General features: G+C 54.0%; 1 protein-coding gene across 1 annotated transcript; it reads left to right on the plus strand.

Annotated features, from left to right (window-relative positions):
- Nucleotides 1–1,905: 1,905 nt before the first annotated feature.
- Nucleotides 1,906–13,268, plus strand: PER1 (period circadian regulator 1). The gene is made up of 23 exons (XM_081109153.1): nucleotides 1,906–2,034; nucleotides 3,577–4,001; nucleotides 4,123–4,221; nucleotides 4,315–4,469; nucleotides 4,562–4,683; nucleotides 4,776–4,977; nucleotides 5,129–5,180; nucleotides 5,309–5,451; nucleotides 5,840–5,918; nucleotides 5,995–6,101; nucleotides 6,248–6,401; nucleotides 6,489–6,597; nucleotides 6,687–6,818; nucleotides 7,043–7,151; nucleotides 7,253–7,430; nucleotides 7,519–7,655; nucleotides 7,851–8,027; nucleotides 8,591–8,821; nucleotides 9,925–10,535; nucleotides 10,968–11,154; nucleotides 11,347–11,536; nucleotides 11,854–12,004; nucleotides 12,371–13,268. Exons 2-23 carry the CDS (start codon nucleotides 3,727–3,729, stop codon nucleotides 12,638–12,640), a joined length of 3,870 nt encoding a protein of 1,289 aa, XP_080965279.1. The 5' UTR covers nucleotides 1,906–2,034; nucleotides 3,577–3,726; the 3' UTR covers nucleotides 12,641–13,268.
- The last annotated feature ends 6,100 nt before the right edge of the window (nucleotides 13,269–19,368 follow it).

Here is a 19,368-nt window from a genome sequence, read left to right on the forward strand (position 1 = left end):
GGGGGCCCCTTCTAATCCTCTCTCCAGGAATCCCTGGCTGTGGGACAGGACGGCTGTCGTTGGGTTGTGGGAGGCGCGCGGGCTTGGTGCATGTCCTGGGCCACCAGCCAAAAGAACATGATGTTCCCAAGTGCGCTGGCCGCCGCCCTCTCGGTCTGGCCGCCATCCAAACCGCTGCCTCCCCAGCCTCCCTGCCCCACATTCCCCGGCTTCCTCGCCCCGCCCCGTTCCTCCGCTTTGACGTCACCGCTGCCTCCCGCCCCCTCTCCTCCATTGACGGCAGCAGGGCCTGGTTACTGTGGGGACCATGAGCTGGACAACCAGGGCTGTGGGAGCCGGTGAGGTCTGCTGGAGCACGGGGCCCTTTTGTCTATGCAAAAAATAAATATGGAAGTGTAGGGGGGGAGAGCAAGGACTGTCGGTGTCAGGAGAGATTGCACCTTTACCCTGAGGAGAGCCGGGGTGGAAGAAAAATGTTTTCAGAGAAGAGAGGGCCACAATTTGTGAGTTGGGGGGTACACTTTCAAGTAGAGAAGACAAAATCCAGGTGCTTCCTGTGTTTTCTTGCTTTGGTTTTTCTAGGTTATTTTATATCCTCCCAGCTTTTCCACAGAGCCTTCCCCCTGGCACCCAATGGGGAACAGTGTTGTTAAGGAAAGCTTAGGCCTGTGACAGCGAGGAGAGTGATTATGTCAGCATCAGCTGGGGGCGGGGGCTCTTCACTTGCCACCCACATCTTCAGGGAGCCCTGAGAGGAACTACTCATCACAGTCCTGGATGGAGGGATCCTGTGTAGCTGCAGCTCTCCTGGGCCTAGCCCGGTGCTTTATTCCCCCAATCAGGCCTCTGTTCTGTTTTTAGGACTCAGTGTTCTGCTCCTCCTTCTTTTAAAAAGTTGTAATTTTCAGTCCCTCTCCGGTGCTGAGTCCCTTTCCCCTCCCCCATCATTGTTAACAACAAAACCATGGTTTCTATTGATCACCTGCCATGTGTCAGGTTCTGTCCTAGGGTCTGGAATACAGTGAAGTAGAGAGATGATGTCCTTGGCTTTCTCTTTTCCTCATGGGGGAGCTCTGAAGCCCTTGCCACCAGACGTTTTTCTCTCTAGGTCCCAGTTGGTCTTTTTTCTCAGGTATCCCTTTTCTTTCCCTGTAACCCTGGGTTTCTAGCCCCCCACTTTTGGGGCAGCCCTAACTGTGGGTGGCTGCATCCTGAGTAAAGAAGCACTAGTCACCATGTAGGCTGCCTAGGGTAGGCCCTAGAGACCTTTTCTCTGGCCACAGAAGCCCCTACCATTGTTTCCCTTCACACCTCCTATTGGCTCGGGCTGCCCACTGTATTGTTTGTATCCTCCACCACCACCACCACACTTCCTAATATAATATCTGGATTCTCAATTGCCTTCCTCTTAGCTGTGTAAGGATTTGAAATGTCAGAGGAAGGAGTGGGGTAAAACAGCTTTATTACAATGACAAGGCTGAGAAAGGGAACCCAGGAGAAGTCAAGCCGGGTTTCTGTTTGGCCCCCTCCTCTCGGGGACCAGCCATCTCATCCGGTTTGATCCTCCTCCCAGGGTCCGCATACGTTTCTCCCACCCCTAGCAAGGCTGAGGGGTCCGGCAAGGCTGATCAGTTCAGTTGGTGAACATCTCTTAAATACCTAATGTGGCCTGGGCATGTTCCCGGAAGAGGAGCAGCTGACTCCCCTTCCTTTCAGTATTCACTGCAGAAGGCGTCCCGCGCCCATTGGCTGGTCGGTAACGTCTGGGGCCCTTCAGCTCAGTGCCAGCACCCAGATCCACGTGCACCCGCGTGTGTGACACAGCCCTGACCTCAGTGGGGGCCAGTAGCCAATCAGGTGCCAGGACGAGATCCTCAGCCAATCGGGGGCGGGGCCTGTGGCTCCGCCGGCAGGAGGCCAATGAGGGGCAGTGCCTGGCATTATGCAACCCACCTCCTGGCCCCGCGGAGCTTCCATTCGGCTGCGGGCTGCAACGGCGGCAGGCAGGCGGCTGAAGGACGCTCGCGCGGACAGGTAGGCGTCTCCGTGGCTCCCCCTCCCCCCGGGAGCCGGTCACCAGCTCCAAATCGGATCGCCCCTACTTTCAGCCTGATATGCTGTTTCCGGCCCAGGAGTTCAGACAGCACACCAATAATCCACCTTCCTTTACCGCTGTCCACGCCCTCTCAGTCCCCCTGGGGGCCAGGTGTGGTTCCTTGCAACCCTGCACCGGCTGTCCGTACTCATGACCCTCTTACCTTACCTTACCTCCCGCTTTGCCCCCCCCCTCCCCGCTCCGCTCCCAGCTCTTCCGGTCGCACGCCCGACCCTCAGCAGGCACGACCCCTGCCGTCTTTCTTGTCACTCGGGGGTCCTCGGTTTTGCCGCGGTCCCAGGACCCCTTCTGGGTTTCTGTGCTCTCCGCACTCCCCCCTCAACCCCTGGCCCAGCGCCGGCCGTGATGTCAGGCCGTTTCGGCTGGAACATCCCGTTCCCGGTGCTAGTTCTTGCTGTTGGCCACAGCCTTCCCTTTGCTCCTGGCGCTCAGAAAATGCTTGGGGCTTGGGGGTGTGGTTGGACCGGGAGTAGGGGAAGAAATATCCGCTGGCTATGTGCATCCCGTGCTCAGAGCTGAGTGTGTCTGCCTCGGATGGGCGGGGGCGGGGGGTGGCGGGGGGGTTGGGGGGGGGGACGGTAGGTGTCTAGAAAATTCGCGGGCTCAAGTGAAAGGATTCTTGAGTCCCTGACAATGGCAGGTGCCAGCTTCGGTTTGTGCGGTTGGATGAGGGTGTAGGGGCCAGAGAATGTAAGGCTGAGTGGTCTTGACCAGAATGAGTGGGATCCAGGCGAGTGCCAGGCTGTGGGGAGGGCAGTGGCAGTTGTGTTGTGCCCTGGGGAGCAGGCCAGCCTGCGGAGTCCCGATAGGCTACATCTCTCAGGAAACTGGGGCTGTGCTAGAGGTGGGCGAACCCTGGCCACACTCGCCTGTGTGCCTGTGTGGGAGTAGGTCCATCCCCTGCTTCCGCTGGGAAATGGGGGAGGGTCGCCCTTCCCGCCCTCCTGTGGTCCCTCCAGCAACCGCTGAGCTCAGCTGCTGACGTCGGTTTCCCTGGTGACCGCGGTGGTGGCGGAAGCGCCGTGGTGGGGCTGTGCAGGTCTCCGCGCATGTGCAGCGGAGGTGGCACCGCCCACTGATAAAATTAGCCGGGAGACCTAAATATAGGAGGCGACGGGCTCACCGGGTGCCCAAAGGCCTTGGAGTCTTAGGCAGAGTGGGAGCCAGATGGGAATTTGGGGCTGGAAGGTGTCCAGTTTGGCCCACAGCGTGGTTTTGGTAGACTGCCCAGCCTCTACTTACCCAGGCCACGCTGGCAAGAGTCGTGGGGAAGGCCAAAGAAAGGTCCCTTCCCACCTCCCACCCCCTACCAGGACAAGAAACAGAATTTACCTAACTTCCTACTAGAAGCCCGGGTCCCAGGAGCCTGGGGGCAGGCACGGGGAGGATCTGAGTGTAGGGGTTACTGTCAAGTTTACAGCCCAGCTTTCTCAGCCCTCCTTTCTGGTCTTCCTCTTCAGGTGCTGACTGTGACCTGTGACGGAACTTCTCAATCCTCAGAGACTTGAGTCTCCCACTTCACTCCCTAGCCAGGCCTCCTGGCCCCTTGTGCATCCGTGGTGGCCTCTCCATCATCGCTGTTTTCCACCTGCCTTCCCCATGACCCAGACATGAGTAGCTCCCCAGAAGGGGCTGATGGGGGAGGGGACCCCAGGCCAGGAGAATCCATTTGTTCTGGAGGGGCGCCTTCCCCTGGGCCTCCACAGCACAGGTCGTGCCCTGGCCCCAGCTTGGCTGATGACACAGATGCCAACAGCAATGGCTCAAGTGGCAATGAGTCGAACGGGCATGAGTCCAGGGGTGCATCTCAGCGGAGCTCACATAGCTCCTCCTCTGGCAATGGCAAGGACTCAGCCCTGCTGGAGACCACTGAGAGCAGCAAGAGGTGTGTATAGATGTGTGTTACGTACGGTCTGGGAGTGGTCTTGTGAACAGGCTGAGCTAGGAGAAAGGCCCATACTACTAGTGACTTTCTCCTCAACTTGGGCCTATTGCTTTTCCCTTAGCACAAACTCTCAGAGCCCATCCCCACCCAGCAGTTCCGTTGCCTACAGCCTCCTGAGTGCCAGCTCAGAACAGGACAACCCATCTACCAGTGGCTGCAGGTTAGTGGGGGGAAGGCTGGGGAAGAGGCTGGGGGGTTGGGCCACGCTTTGAGGCTAATGTCTATACCCCCTCCCTTCCTCTGGCCCTTGCAGCAGCGAACAATCAGCCCGTGCAAGAACCCAGAAGGAACTCATGACGGCCCTGCGGGAGCTCAAGCTTCGGCTCCCGCCAGAACGCCGGGGCAAGGGCCGCTCTGGGACCCTGGCCACACTGCAGTATGCACTAGCCTGTGTCAAGCAGGTGCAGGGTGAGTGGTGCTTCCTAGGAGGATAGTGGCCAGGTCCTGGGTTACTATGGTGGGGCCATCTCACTGAATGTCCCACTGCCCTCACCTTGTAGCCAACCAGGAATACTACCAGCAGTGGAGCCTGGAGGAAGGTGAGCCATGTGCCATGGACATGTCCACCTACACTTTGGAGGAGCTGGAGCACATCACGTCTGAGTACACACTTCGCAACCAGGTCAGCTGCAGCCCTGCCTCTCCCTCCTAACTCACCCTCATTCCCACTCCTATGGCTTCTGAATCCACTCTTGTCTTCACTTTCCTGCCCAGGATACCTTCTCCGTGGCTGTCTCCTTCCTGACAGGCCGAATCGTCTACATTTCGGAGCAGGCAGGTATCCTGCTGCACTGCAAGCAGGACGTGTTCCGGGGTGCCCGCTTCTCAGAGCTCCTGGCTCCCCAGGATGTGGGCGTCTTCTATGGTTCCACGGCCCCATCTCGTCTGCCTACCTGGGGCCTGGGGGCTTCGGCAGGTGAGGTCCCCAGGTGCTTGGGGGACGGATGAGCAGTTGCAGGAAGCTCATTCTGTGAGGAACCAGAAGCCCAAGATTTTCCTTACTGGGTTCTTCCCAGCCCAGGAAGGGTCTGGGGGCCTGTGCTCACCTCTCTCCTGGTCTCTCTCAGGTTCAGGCTTCAAGGACTTCACCCAGGAGAAGTCTGTCTTTTGCCGTATCAGGTAGGTGGGAGCAGACCCCTTCCACCTCCCACACATATTCCTTCTTTACTGTGTGAATCCTGACTTCGAGGTGGAGGGTGGGTGGCCCTTCATTGATAGTCACTAATGCCTTTTTTCTCCCTTGCCAGAGGAGGTCCTGACCGGGACCCAGTGCCGCGGTACCAACCATTTCGCCTAACCCCATATGTGACCAAAATCCGGGTATCAGAAGGGGCTCCCGCACAGCCATGCTGCCTGCTCATTGCAGAGCGAATCCACTCGGGTTATGAAGGTGGGCAGGCCAGGAGCCTAGCCTGGTGGGGGTGGAAGGGAGGGTACCCTCTCTGGTTTGGGGATGAGGCAGGATGAGTTTGGGAGGCATGGCTCAGCCCCTTGGAATTTTGGAACAGAGAAGGTATAATAAAGATGAGGGTTTGTAGCCTCCTTTAGGGATAGAGTTGGCTAAGAGCCCCAAACCAGGAGAGGGCAAAGCAGTGTGCTTGTTCTCGTCCATTACTAGTGTGGGTCACAGAATGGTCCAGACCGTCTTTGTAGGCCAGACGGCCTAGGGCAGAGCTGTGGGGAGGATTGCCAATCAGCCTGGGCCCCAGGCAGCACGGAGGGCTGGGGACCTGGACCATTTTGGATGAAACCCATTGGCCCACATTTTCTGTGCTCAGCTCCCCGGATACCGCCCGACAAGAGGATCTTCACTACACGGCACACACCCAGCTGCCTCTTTCAGGATGTGGATGAAAGGTGAGGTCAGGACCTGAGGAAAAGTGGGTGGCCAGGGCTGAGGCCAGGGCCAGACTCATGCCTCCTCCCGTTTCAGGGCTGCCCCACTGCTGGGCTACCTCCCCCAGGATCTCCTGGGGGCCCCAGTGCTCCTGTTCCTGCATCCTGAGGACCGACCCCTCATGCTGGCCATCCACAAGAAGAGTGAGTCCTCACCCTGCTCTTCCTTCCGGCTGCCTCCAAGGCTTCTTAACAGATGCCAGTCTCGGTGCCTTGCTCTCCTGAGTCTCCAGCGGGGTGGCTTTCGCCTTAGCTCCCCCTCCTGCTGACCCCACCTTATTTCCCTTCAGTCCTGCAGCTGGCTGGCCAGCCCTTTGACCACTCTCCCATTCGTTTCTGCGCACGTAATGGGGAGTATGTTACCATGGACAGCAGCTGGGCCGGCTTCGTGCACCCCTGGAGCCGCAAGGTGGCCTTTGTGCTGGGTCGCCACAAAGTCCGCACGTAAGTGGGCCGTGAGCCAGAGCTGGCACTGGGAGGTGAGAGGCTTTGGAGGGGGTAGGGTTTGACTCGCCCTTCCTCATCCCACAGGGCACCCCTGAATGAGGACGTATTCACTCCTCCAGTCCCCAACCCTGCTCTTTCCCTGGACCCTGATATCCAGGAGCTATCTGAGCAAATCCATCGGCTGCTGTTACAGGTGAGAGCTGAGGAGAGGAGGCTTGGGAGAGGAGGAAGGGGTGGGCTGTGCGGCTATAGACACCTAACCTGTTCCTCTCTCTACCTCAGCCTGTGCACAGCCCCAGTGCCGTGGGGCTCTGTGGAGTCGGCCCTGTGACTTCCCCAGGCCCTCTCTTCAGCCCTGGCTCGTCTAGTGACAGCAACGGGGGTGATGCCGAGGGGCCTGGGCCCCCTGCCCCGGTGAGTGTTCTTTTCCCACTACACCCTCTAGTCTCCCAGTCCCCTTGCTTTTTGGAATCAGCATGGCCAGTCCCAGAGGAGCTCTGCCTCGTTCCCCCTCCTTTCTTCTGCTCTCGTCATGGCCTCCATGCTTCCCCGCTGGTATCTCTTGTTGCACTGTGCCCTGCACCCTGACACTGGCCAGGCCTGCCTAATGCTGCCCACTGCCCTGCTCTGTCCCACAGGTGACCTTCCAGCAGATCTGTAAGGATGTGCATCTGGTGAAGCACCAGGGGCAGCAGCTTTTTATCGAGTCCCGGGCTCGGCCTCCTCTTCCCCGGCCCCACTTCCCTGGTGAGTTGGCAGGGGTGTGGGTGTAGGTGAGGAATGAGACTGCTGGTCTCCTGACCTTCATCCCAACCCAGAGAAGCTTTATTCTCTTTTTTTTCTCCTAGGCCCAGCTGTAGACACAGTCAAGGCCAAGACCCTTTACTGCCAGTCCCCAGACCCAGCGCTGGAGGCAGACCCTGCTCTAGTCCAGGCCCCACCAGCCGTGGCCCCTGAGGAGGCTGTGAGGAAAGAAGCCTCCAGTTGCTCCTACCAGCAGATCAACTGCCTGGACAGCATCCTCAGGTAAGGCTAGTCTGGCACCTACTTCCACGTGGACACTGGTCTTGCCCCACTCTAGGCCCTGCCCCCATGTCCTCTTGTGCGTTGCCAGGTACCTGGAGAGCTGCAACATCCCAGGCACGATCAAGCGTAAATGTGCCTCCTCCTCCTCCTCCTCTGGTACCGCCTCCTCGGCCTCTGATGAAGACAAGCAGGGGACAGGTCCTGTCCCTGTGGGGACCAGGAAAGGTAAAGACCAGTGCATGTCCCGCTCCCACTGCCCTGTGCTGGCCCGCTGGCCCTGTGTCTCCCCCCTTCTGCCTGTCCCCCTCCCAGCCTCCAGATCTCCAGATCCTCCCTACCATCCATCCCCCCCTCCTCCCTGGGATTCCTCTCCTGATTGGTGGGGCAAGTGGTGGTAACTGGTGCCATCTCTCTGCACAGATCAATCGGCAGTGCTGTCGGGGGAGGGGGCCACCCCTCGGAAGGAGCCGGTGGTGGGAGGCACCCTGACCCCGCTCGCCCTGGCCAATAAGGCGGAGAGCGTGGTGTCCGTCACCAGTCAGTGTAGCTTCAGCTCCACCATCGTCCATGTGGGAGACAAGAAGCCCCCGGAGTCGGGTATGGGCTTGGGCTTGGAGTCAGGGGGAGGACCCCGCTCCCTTTGGTCCCCTAGTCAGAGTTCCCTTCCACCTGCCTTTTCCGCCCCCTCTGCCCTAATGGAGAGGAGCCTCCGTCTCAGCATGGGCTGCCGCTCCTTGCCTCCATCCCGCCAGCCTTTGCTGCTTTGTCTTTCCCCCTCCCTGCTTCCTCTGTCTTACTGTCAGTTCACAAAGTATGGGGTGGGCGCCATCCCCAAGGTGCTGACCACAGAGGGTCAGAAGGCAAGGACTTGAAAAACCCTGAAGGACACCGGCCTGGGAAATGTGGAAGAGAAGCGCAAGGGGTGGGCTTCCCTCTGAGAGTCGTGGAGGGCGTCATCCTCTGTCCTCCCGGGACAGCTTTGCATAGAGAAGAGGGCCCAGAGCTAGTCCCAGCGGGGAGGAGGCGGAGAGGTACACACAGGGCCCAGGTTCATGGGGCAGAGGCCAGGGGTTGGCTAAGCTATTGGGCAGGGACGGTGTGGTGTGGTGTTAACCCTTGAGGTGATTCTGATGATCTTTCTCCCATCTCGCCTTCCTCAGACATCGTCATGATGGAGGACCTGCCTGGCCTGGCTCCATGCCCAGCCCCCAGCCCCACAGTAGCCCCTGACCCAGCCCCAGATGCCTACCGCCCCGTGGGCCTGACCAAGGCCTTGCTGTCTCTGCACACACAGAAGGAGGAGCAGGCCTTCCTCAGCCGCTTCCGGGACCTCGGCCGGCTGCGAGGACTCAATGGCTCCTCCATGGCTCCCTCGGCCCCTGGAGAGCGAGGTAGCCAACCTTTACCTCTCTGAGCTGCCCTCTGCTAGTCTAGGATCAGACTGTTGCGGGGAGGGGATTTTTGAGGGGGATGTTCCTGCTCCAGAGACCCAGGTTGCTGTTGCCCAGGCCCTGGGCCCTGCCTGGGGATGGGCCCTTCGCTAGCGTCTCCCCACTAGGCCAGGGAACCAGGCTGCAGCCAGAGGAGGGCAGGCTGGGGGGCTGGCACTGAGCCAGGCGGGCAGAAGTGCTCTGCTTCAGGTAAGCTACTTCAGGTCCAGCCAGGGGGCAGGGGCAGAAAGTGTGCCCCCTTAGACGCAGTTGTCACTGATTAAGAGATGTATACAGGCCCTGGCAGTGTGGCTCAGTTGGTTGAATGTTATCCTGTGCACCACAAAGTCGCTAGTTCAATTCCTGATCAGGTCACATGCCCAGGTTGCAGATTTGGTCCTAGTCAGGTGCATATAGGAGGCAACTGATCAATATTTCTCCCACATCGATGTTTCTCTCTCTCTCAAATCAATAAAAACATATTTTAAAAGAGAGAGAGAGAGATCTATACAGACTCAGGGCCAAATCTAGACAAGGATGGCTGGGACCACTCCAGGTGGGGTCAGGCTTCAAGGGGCAGGCGACAGTCCAGCAGATGCCCGAGGGAGGCCGCCTGTAGGCAGACACAGGGCTCAGGACCCGGCTTTCCTGCCCATCTCTTCGCTTCATCAAGAGCTAGGCAGAGCATGGCCTTGACTGGCAGAAGGAGCGCCAACACTGGCAGTGCCTGAGGGAGTTTGACGCATGGACCGAAGCCTCCCACCCATTCGTTTATGGACCACCCTGCTCCTCCCATCTGCACACCCCCAGCTCAACCCCTCAACCCCTCATGTACCCTTTCCTTTCCCCGCTCCTTTCTCAATAAACCCCCCTGTCCCTGCCTCCTGTGATTCTTGCCTGGAGGCTCCCACCTCCCCAGAGTCCCCTCTGTTCTGTGCAGGCTGAGAAGCCAAACTCTCTAGGGCCTTCGCCTGCCCTCTCCCTGGTTAGAATGGCAGGGCAGTAAGTGGCAGGAGCGCTAAACCTAGGTTGAGGCCCTTGCTAACCCTAGTCTCTCCCTACAGGCTGCCACCATGGCCGCACCCCCCCCAGCCGCCGATACCACTGCCGGTCTAAAGCCAAGCGCTCACGTCACCACCAGATCCCTCGGGTGGAAGCCCCCTGCTATGTGTCCCACCCCTCATCTGTCCCACCCTCTGCCCCCTGGCCCCCCCCACCAGCCGCTACTCCCTTCCCAGCCGTGGTACAGCCCTATCCCCTCCCAGTATTCTCCCCCCGAGATGGCCCCCAGCCTCTTTCCCCGGCCCCCACATCTGTGTCCCCTGCAGCGTTTCCTGCCCCCCTGGTGACCCCAGTTGTAGCCTTGGTGCTACCTAACTATCTGTTCCCTACGCCACCCAGCTATCCCTATGGGGTACCTCAGACTCCTGCCGAGGGTCCTCCTACTCCTGTGTCCCACTCCCCTTCTCCATCCCTGCCCCCCTTAGCCCCCAGCCCTCCCCACCGCCCAGACTCTCCACTATTCAACTCGAGGTGCAGCTCCCCACTCCAGCTAAATCTGCTGCAGCTTGAGGAGTCCCTCCGTGTTGAGGGGGGTGCTGCTGCAGGGGGCCCCGGGAGCAATGCTGGGCCCCTGCCTCCCAGTGAGGAGACTGCTGAGCCAGAGGCCAGACTGGTGAGCACGGGTCCCCCCGCATCCTCTTGCAGCCCCACACAGCCCTTCTCCCCTTGCGCCTCCTCTGCCTTGTGCTGCTGCCTGCCCTCTGCCTGCCTGCACCTCATCTCCAGAAGGTGGTGTGGCGGGTGGGAGACCCCAGCTGAATTTCTGAATAAGGCAGAAACCAGCTGCCTATCTATGAGGGGGACAGTCCTGTTTGTCTGACAGGTGGTGCGGACATCCCAGTAACTTCTGAGAGTGCATCTGCCACTTGGAAATGGTTCAGCATCATGTCCCTACTCTTCGCCAGCTCTCTGCTCCCTCATTCTGGTCCCAGTGTCATGGAGTAGGATCAGAGACCGCTTGGGTTGGGTGTGCTCTCCAACCAGTGGAAGCAGTTGAAGGGAAAGCCAGGTGTTGATCCCTTAATTTTCCCGGTCCCCCCACCAGGTGGAGGTAACTGAGTCCTCCAATCAGGATGCACTTTCGGGCTCCAGTGACCTCCTGGAATTGTTGCTGCAAGAAGACTCTCGCTCGGGCACAGGCTCTGCTGCCTCAGGCTCCTTGGGCTCTGGCTTGGGCTCTGGGTCTGGTTCAGGCTCCCATGAGGGGGGCAGCACCTCAGCCAGCATCACACGTGAGTGCTCCCCACCAGTACCCCCTAAGGTAGAACAGTGACTGGGGAGTTAAGAGTCCAGGCCCCACGGTAGCTGAGCAGCCTGGGCCATGCCCTGCTTAGGTTCCTGAGGCCAGTGGGCTGGATATGTGGCCTTGAGGGAGGTGGGAGTACCAGCTGGCCTGACTTCGTTGGCTGGCACCTGCTTTATAGGAAGCAGTCAGAGTAGCCACACAAGCAAGTACTTCGGCAGCATCGACTCCTCTGAAGCTGAGGCGGGGGCTGCCCAGGCCAAGGCTGAGCCCGGGGACCAGGTCATTAAGTACGTGCTCCAGGACCCCATCTGGCTGCTCATGGCCAATGCTGACCAGCGCGTCATGATGACCTACCAGGTGCCCTCCAGGTGAGGAGTCTGAGGCCGCCTTGGCACCCTTGCAAAGAAGTGGAGAGGCTGGCCCAGCCTCACTTCCCAGCCAGCTTGGGGTTTTCTTTTCTGGGGCTGGCTCTCCCCTGTGGCTTTCTGTCCCACCCCTGCCTGGTGGAGCCTCTCATTAGTTTCTCCCAGGCTGAGGGCAGCTCTCCTGGTCTCGCAGGCCCTGAACGCCTCAGGGGAGGGGCATGAGGCAGTGGGTGGGGAGCTGTGGTAGAGGAAGAATGCCAGCCTCATGGGCCCTGCTCCCACCTCCCAGCTTTTACCGTCTGCACCCCTTCCCTGGGCAGGGACATGGCCTCTGTGCTGAAGCAGGACCGGGAGCGGCTCCGGGCCATGCAAAAGCAGCAGCCTCGCTTTTCGGAGGACCAGCGGAGGGAACTGGGTGCCGTGCACTCCTGGGTCCGGAAGGGCCAGCTGCCTCGGGTCCTTGATGTGATGGTGAGAGGAGAATTCTGGGGTAGGAGGGAGAAGAAAGAATTGAACTCAGGTCAAGAGGATAGAGGCTAAGGGCTGATTCCCTTTACTGTCATTGGATTATTCTAAAGGATCTTAATTTTACTGAGTTTGCTGCTGGTTTATATAGTGTTAAACCGCATGAGTTTTTGTAGTCATGCTAATGAACATTGTGACTATCCCATAGTGAGGTCTGGATACAGGGCACAGTGGATTTTCCAATCTTGGCCCACATGCATCGATGTGGACTAGTGTTTTCTCGGAGTACATTTTGGGAAGTACTCAGGGAGCTGGGGCAGTGGGTCATCGGTGGGAGAACCATGCCTGACTCACCCCCTCTTTCTCTCCAAGGCCTGTGTGGACTGCGCTAGTAGCACCCAAAACCTTGGCCACCCTGAAGACCCACTCTTCTCAGGACTGGATGGATTGGGGCTGGAGCCCATGGAGGAGGGTGGAGGCGAAGGTGGCGGTGGCAGTTGTGAGGATGAGGGCAGAGATGAGGCCCAGGCCCAAGCTGGGGCTGGGGTCTCAAGCTTTCAGGACCTGGCCATGGAGGAGGAGGAGCAAGGTGGGAGCTCATCCAGTCCAGCCTTACCTGCCACAGGAAATGGCACCAGCTAAACTACATCTGGAGGCCACCTCTAGGAGTACATGAGAAGCTTCTTCCACATCCAACTCTCAGAACTCAGATGTGGCTGGACCAACCAATAGCAAACTGTCCCAGCTTCTCCCGCTGCGGGGGCTGGACCCCCGTCACCATCCCGCCCAGATCCAGGGGCTGCCTCTGGCCTCTAGGGCACAAAGGGTGGAACTCTCCAGAGAAGCCGCAGCTCCCACCCTTGTTGAGTCCTTTCTTCCCTGGACAGGGTTGCTGACAGGCTGCTGACGTGGCCTCTCCAAGTCCCAGCTGAGCCCTAGTCTTGGGAACTAAGGGTGGGGGCTGCACTTATTTATTGGGGGAGGCAGTCCTCTCCTACCTCTTCCCCAGGTGGGAGAAGAAGGGCCCCGGGCTCAAGCAGGAGCCAGTGGTCCAAACCTCTAGCTGCTCCAGGGTGGGGGAGGGTGGTGGGCCACGGGGTCCCTGGTGCTGCCCCTCAGGGTGGGGGAGGTTGGTGGACCATGGGGTCCCTGGTGCTGCCCCTCAGGTGGGACCCAGGCGTTCTCAGCTGTACCCTCTACCTAAGACGTTTGTGTTTTTGATATTGTGTCTGTTAATATTTTTAATACAAAAAATAAAAATTAAACCCAGGGCTTTGTGGAATAAAGTTTGGGGTTGGGTAAGAGGAGGTCTTTGTGAGGAGGTGTGGCTCTGCTTCCAGGAAGGTTGTAGTGAGAGTGAGCAGTTCCTGTCCCTCTTCTCCCACACCCGTTCCCGCTAAAGGGCTGTGCTGAGCCTGCTAAATCTTCACCTAATTCAAACCCTGCTCTCACCGCTAGCGTTACCTCGGCTGCCTTTGTCCACGGAAGGAGACATGAGAAGCAACCTGTGGCTGGGGGCTTGGCCAAGCACCACCGTGGGTCAGCCCCTGAGACAAGGGGAGACTCAACCTGCCGGTGTCCTGAAGCAGTTGAGGATTCTGACCTCTGTCACCACACAGGAGAAGGCCTGAAGGTGTTAGGTGGCTAAGGGAGGAGGAGTCACGCACCCATGCCTGGTCAAGTTGGCCCCTAAAAGTGTGGAAGGAGGAGGGGCGGAGCATTAGCTTTAAGGTTCAAATCACAAAACCTTTGGGAAGGGAAACCTTTGAAAGGGCTGAGTCACTGCGTACCTGAAACAGCCATTGTTCTGCAATTAGTTTTCGCTATTTCCCACATGAATAGCTGCACAGGTACCAGCTTGGCATCGCGCCACGGCCTAGCTGGTTAAAGCTCCGGTCCCGCTCTGGCTGGGTAGCGCGGTTAGAGCATCATCCGGGCACACCAAAGTTGCCCTTGGATACCTAGTTAGGGCACATACAAGAATCAACAAATGAACGCATAAATAAGTGGAACAACAAATCAATGTGTCTCGCTCTTCCTCTCTAAAATCAATAAAGTGACTGCGCCAAAAGGAGATCCTGGATTCGAATCCCAGCGGTACCCGGCCCAGTTGCCAGTAGTAGATTATCGCTGAGGGGCGAGCGCATTTCCGCCTCCTCCAAAAGGCTTCTCGCAATCGGGCATCCCTTTGCTTTCAAGGGTTTGGGGCCGATTTGGGCTTATTTTGATGGAGCCATACTTGGCTCCGTGCGAGGAAGGAGAAAAGGAAAGTTGCGCCCACAGGGCTGCTAATGCCTGATGCAAAGCAGGCGCGGCCAGCAGCATCCAGTCCAGGTCCATATGCAAAATATCTCGAGATAACCGGGTGGGAGCGGGGCGGGATCGGCCAGGGGCAAACCTCTTTATAGACAGCTATAGTTGTGCAGAGGCAGGGCCCCTTGTGGCTGTGATGGCCGAGTGGTTAAGGCGTTGGACTCGAAATCCAATGGGGTCTCCCCGCGCAGGTTCGAATCCTGCTCACAGCGCCAGTAGTTTTGGGAATGTGAATACTGCCTTCAGAAGAGGAGTAATTTGTTTTCCCAGTCATTTCTTTCCTTGGAGAAGATCCTGCATTTATTCTCGAACTCAGAGACTCAATCACCCGTGGCCACCCCATGAACGCCCTCTTGCAGGCTTTAGAGTCCTTCCTACATTTCCGAAGGTTGTGTCCTGCAGAAGCCTTTTAACTGCCAATTTGAATTCGTAATTCCACCAAACTCAGGTGATTCCTCAAGTCCATTGATCAATCGTATTATACATTTCCGTAATTCATTCACCTTGCAACCCTTCTATACTACTTTGTTTCCTTTCCTTTCACTACATAAATCCCTGCATCCCCCCTCAATTTTATTTCCTGTTTCACCGAGAAAATAAGGCATTCTGAAGAGATTTTACCATCGGTATCCACAATCGCACCTACCTGCCTACTTACCTACCTACCTGTCTGTGGCCACAGACCCTTCCTTCCTTTCCCTCAGCACTGTAGATGAATCCTTCCACTCACCACCAACCTCTACCCTTACTAAGTAGATCTCCATTTCCCTCTGACCCACAAGGGCTCACGAACATTGCTCTCTTCCCCATACCATCAGATTTTCCCTCTCTAACTGGATTATTCCCACCAGCCTACAGACTAAAATGTATTCCAATTTAGAATAAGCAAGACAACAAAAGCTATCTTGACCTCATGCTCCCCCTTCGTCTATCCCTCCATTTCTCTGTTCCCCTCTCCTGCAACATGTTATACCCACTGCCTCCAATTCCATTTTCCCAGTCTCCTTCGAACTCTCTCCAGTCAGGTGCTCCTGCCCCCATTCATCAAAGCTGCCTTCCTGAAGGTTACCAAATGACCAATTGACACAGATGCTTACTCCCTCTGAGAAACTTCTCTTCCCTTCCCTCCCAAGACACCACACTCTTCTGATATTCCTTCTAGGCCATTAGCGGTTCATTCACAGGCTCCTTTGCTGACTCATCATCTCCTGGATCTCTAAATGTTGGCTTGTTTCTGAGGCTCAATTTTCCAACCTCTTTTGTATCTGTACTCACTCCTTTAGTGATCTCCAGTCTCAGGGATTTACATATCAACTAGTAATACATTCATACATCCAACATTCTCTTCTCTAGCTCCAGCACTGTTCCCTGAGTTACAGATGCATTGCATATATAGTATTGCCTACATATCATTTCCACTTGAACATCTAGTTGGCAATAACAAACTTAAAATGTCCAAACCAAACTCCTGATGTGTCTCCTAAAACCTGCTCCACCTGTAGTCTTTCCACCTGGGTTAATGGACATTCCATTTCTTCAGTTGGTCAGACGAAAAACCGTAGGATCCTCTCTGATTCTTCTCTCACACACTGCACGTTGAATGTCAGCAACTTCTTATTTAAAATGTGTAAAAAAAAAAATTGACTACTTCACCACTCCACCCTGGCCCAAGTCACCCTCATCTTTCACCCCGATTATCTGCTCTTGTTTCTTGTTCCCTTACAGTCTATTCTGAACACATTGAGCAAAGTGATTTAAAAAAAAAAAAAAAGTTTTTTTGGTTAATCCTTACCCGAGGATATTTTTCCATTGGTTTTTAGAAAGAGTAGAAGGGAGGGAGGGAGAGAAACATAGATGTGAGAGAGACATATTAACTGGTTGCTCCCTCCCCCTGCACTTGCCAGTGGAACGGGGATTGAACCTTCAACCCAGGTACATGCTCTTGGCCGGGAATAGAACCCAAGACCTTTTGGTGTGTGGCCCGGTGCTCTAACCACTGAGCACCCAACCAGGGTCAAAGTGATTCTTTGTAAAAAATAAATGATTTTCATTCCTCTCTTCTTTCAATGGAGTATCTATGAATTTCTTGCTTTTAATATATAGATAAAGAAATAAACACAACCCTAGCCAGTTTGGCACAGTGGATAGAGCGTTGGCCTGTGGACTAAAGGGCCCTGGGTTCTATTGGTCCTGGGTTCAATTCCGGTCAAGGGCACATGCCTAGATTGCAGGCTCTATCCCCATGGGGGGTGTGCAGGAAGTAGCTGGTCAATGGTTCTCTCTCACCATTGTTGTTTCTATATCTCTCTCCCTCTCCCTTCCTCTCTTGAAATCAATAAAAATATATTTAAAAAAAAGAAATACATGCATTCACATACACACATACATATATTTCTTAGCTCTGCCCACTGGGAGAGCCTCAAAGGAATGATACACAACTAGTGATAGTGATAAGTACACCAAGTGTCCAGATCTTGATTACTGAATATCACGCTATTAAAATGAATCAGAGCTCCTTGGGGAAAAAGGCTGACTTCAGGGCTGGGGTTTCAAAATTATGAGATTATCTTTTAAACATTTTGTTGCCAGAAAGTAAAGAGATACTCAAAGAATATTGGGTATATATAAAAAAGACACAATAGCTAGGGACTGAAGTCAAAATCTGGGACAATCTGAGCATAAAATAAATAATGATTGTGGTGGATTACAAATCATTGAGTCAAATAAGAATCTAAAGTTCATATCAGTATAAATAAATAAAGGAGAGGAAAACTGAAAGTTCTTTTTACAGTAAATTGCCAACTAATAAATATAGAGGGAGTACTAAAGTTGGAAATCAACAATGGACACTAAATTAGTGGGTGAACTTTTTTGATGAGGCGTTAAGGAATCTCAAAGTATCTTCCCACAAATTACATGTTAATTACTACTAAAAGGAAATAGTTACTTTACGGTGAAGAACCCAGGCAAACACCACTTTAACCACATGATCGAAGACAATATCTCAATATTGGGACAAAAAAAAAAATATTGGGACAAACTGACACCTGTCTTCTGATGGAATGCTCTGAGAAAGACATAACATCACTTCTGGGTGACATTTCTGCCAAAAATGCACAAACTGAATAATTTGAATTTAACCACGGAGAACCATCTGACAAGCCAAACTGAAGGACATTCTACAAAATGACGATCCTGAACTCTGCAAAACTGTGACGCTCAAGAACAACAAAGAGTCTTCCAGATTAGAATTTGATAACCAAGCTATCAATTAAATTAGGTGAAGACATTTTCAGACATGTAATGTTTAAAAAGAAAAATCCCATCCATTCCTTCTCAAAGCAAACTAGAGACTGCATAACACCAAAACAGAGGAAGTAAGGCAAGAGGACATGACTTACAAGAAACCCAGAGCCTAACACACACAAAAAAAAGACGTGAAGGGAATTCTCAAGGTGGTGATGAAGAAAACCCCAGGAGCTGTGTAGCAAAGAGAAGCAGAAACCTGTCCAGGTGGAGCAGTATGCTGATCAGTGATTCTCTCTCATGATTGCTGCTTTAAATAATTGTTAAAGCTGAAATTGATGGGTTATGTGACCGGTTTGCTCACATTTGAGAGTTTAAGTTGAGCTTGGATAAAGAATTAATAATACATTATAGAAAACTAAAACAAACCAAAAAAACAAAGCAAGTATTGACTCTAAGAAAAAGGAAACTACACAATAAAATTTTGTCATTTTACTTAGACCTAAGTTTATAAAGTAAAACTTACGTCCCAAAGTTACTCACCTGCTAATCAATATTCCACTAAAATCTCCAGGTTCTAAAGTAAATAATTTTTCCTTGTTTGAAGAAAAGCATATGATTAAAATAATATTCTTTGGCCAGCACCGGTTTGGCTCAGTGGATAGAGCATCCATCGGCCTGCGGACTCGGGGGTCCCAGGTTCAATTCCGGTCAAGGGCATGTACCTTGGTTGCGGGCACATCCCCAGTAAGACATGTGCAGGAGGCAGCTGATCGATGTTTCTCTCTCATCGATGTTTCTAACTCTCTATCCCTTCCTCTCTGTAAAAAATCAATAAAATATATATATATATATATAAAAATAATATTCTTTAAATGTTAAAAAAATACATATTCTTCCAGATTAAATAAGACTGAAGAGGCATAATGACTAAATGCAACATGAGACCCTGGATTGGGAAAAGGAGCTTAAAGGATGTCATTGAAACACTTGAGGAAATCTGAATATGGATTGGGGATTAAATAATAGTATTATATTAATTTTCATCTCCTGATATTGATTTTTGTCCTATTACATACTATTATGCTAGAAATGTCCTTGTTCTTAGGAAACACACACTGAGTTTGTGTTCAGAAGACAAATATTTTCTATTTAGAGGGCAGTGATAAGGTGAAGGGGACAAATGTACATAGTTAATAGACCTGGGAAAGGAGTATACAGGCATTCTTGTATTATTATTATCACTTTTCTTAAAGTTTAAAATTATATAAAAAAAGCAAACAGAAAAAAAGCCCTTCACTGGCTTCTCATCTCACTGCGAGATCAGTGAGTCCTGACAAAGTCTTCTCGGGGCCTAGAGCAGTGATGGCGAACCTATGACACGCGTGTCAGAGGTGACACGCGAACTCCTTTTTCTGGTTGATTTTTCTTTGTTAAATGGCACTTAAATATATAAAATACATATCAAAAATATAAGTCTTTGTTTTACTATGGTTGCAAGTATCAAAAAATTTCTATATGTGACCCGGCACCAGGGTTAAGTTAGGGTTTTTCAAAATGCTGACACGCCGAGCTCAAAAGGTTCGCCGTCACTGGCCTAGTTGGTCCTTCATAACCAGCCTTCCCGTGATGGCTCCAATCTCACCTCCTACAACTGCTGCACTTGCTGCCTCCATTCCAACCATGCCTATGCAGGCCCTGCTGCTCCCTGTTCTTCTGACAAACCAGGCATGTTGCCCCTCAAGGCCTTTCTGTAGGCCAAACCCCTCTGCCTGGAGTGTTCTTCCCCCAGGCAGCCCTGTAGTTTGACC

The sequence above is a fragment of the Myotis nattereri genome, assembly GCF_964212035.1.
Source record: "Myotis nattereri genome assembly, chromosome: 16".
NCBI lineage: Eukaryota > Metazoa > Chordata > Mammalia > Chiroptera > Vespertilionidae > Myotis > Myotis nattereri.

Excerpts from the sequence above, each read along its gene's own strand:
- PER1 (XM_081109153.1), top strand. The coding sequence starts at position 3,727 with ATGAGTAGCTCCCCAGAAGGGGCTGATGGGGGAGGGGACCCCAGGCCA. Across the intron at positions 4,002-4,122 it reads ACCACTGAGAGCAGCAAGAG|CACAAACTCTCAGAGCCCAT; the intron begins GTGTGTATAGAT and ends CTTTTCCCTTAG. Across the intron at positions 5,919-5,994 it reads TTTCAGGATGTGGATGAAAG|GGCTGCCCCACTGCTGGGCT; the intron begins GTGAGGTCAGGA and ends CTCCCGTTTCAG.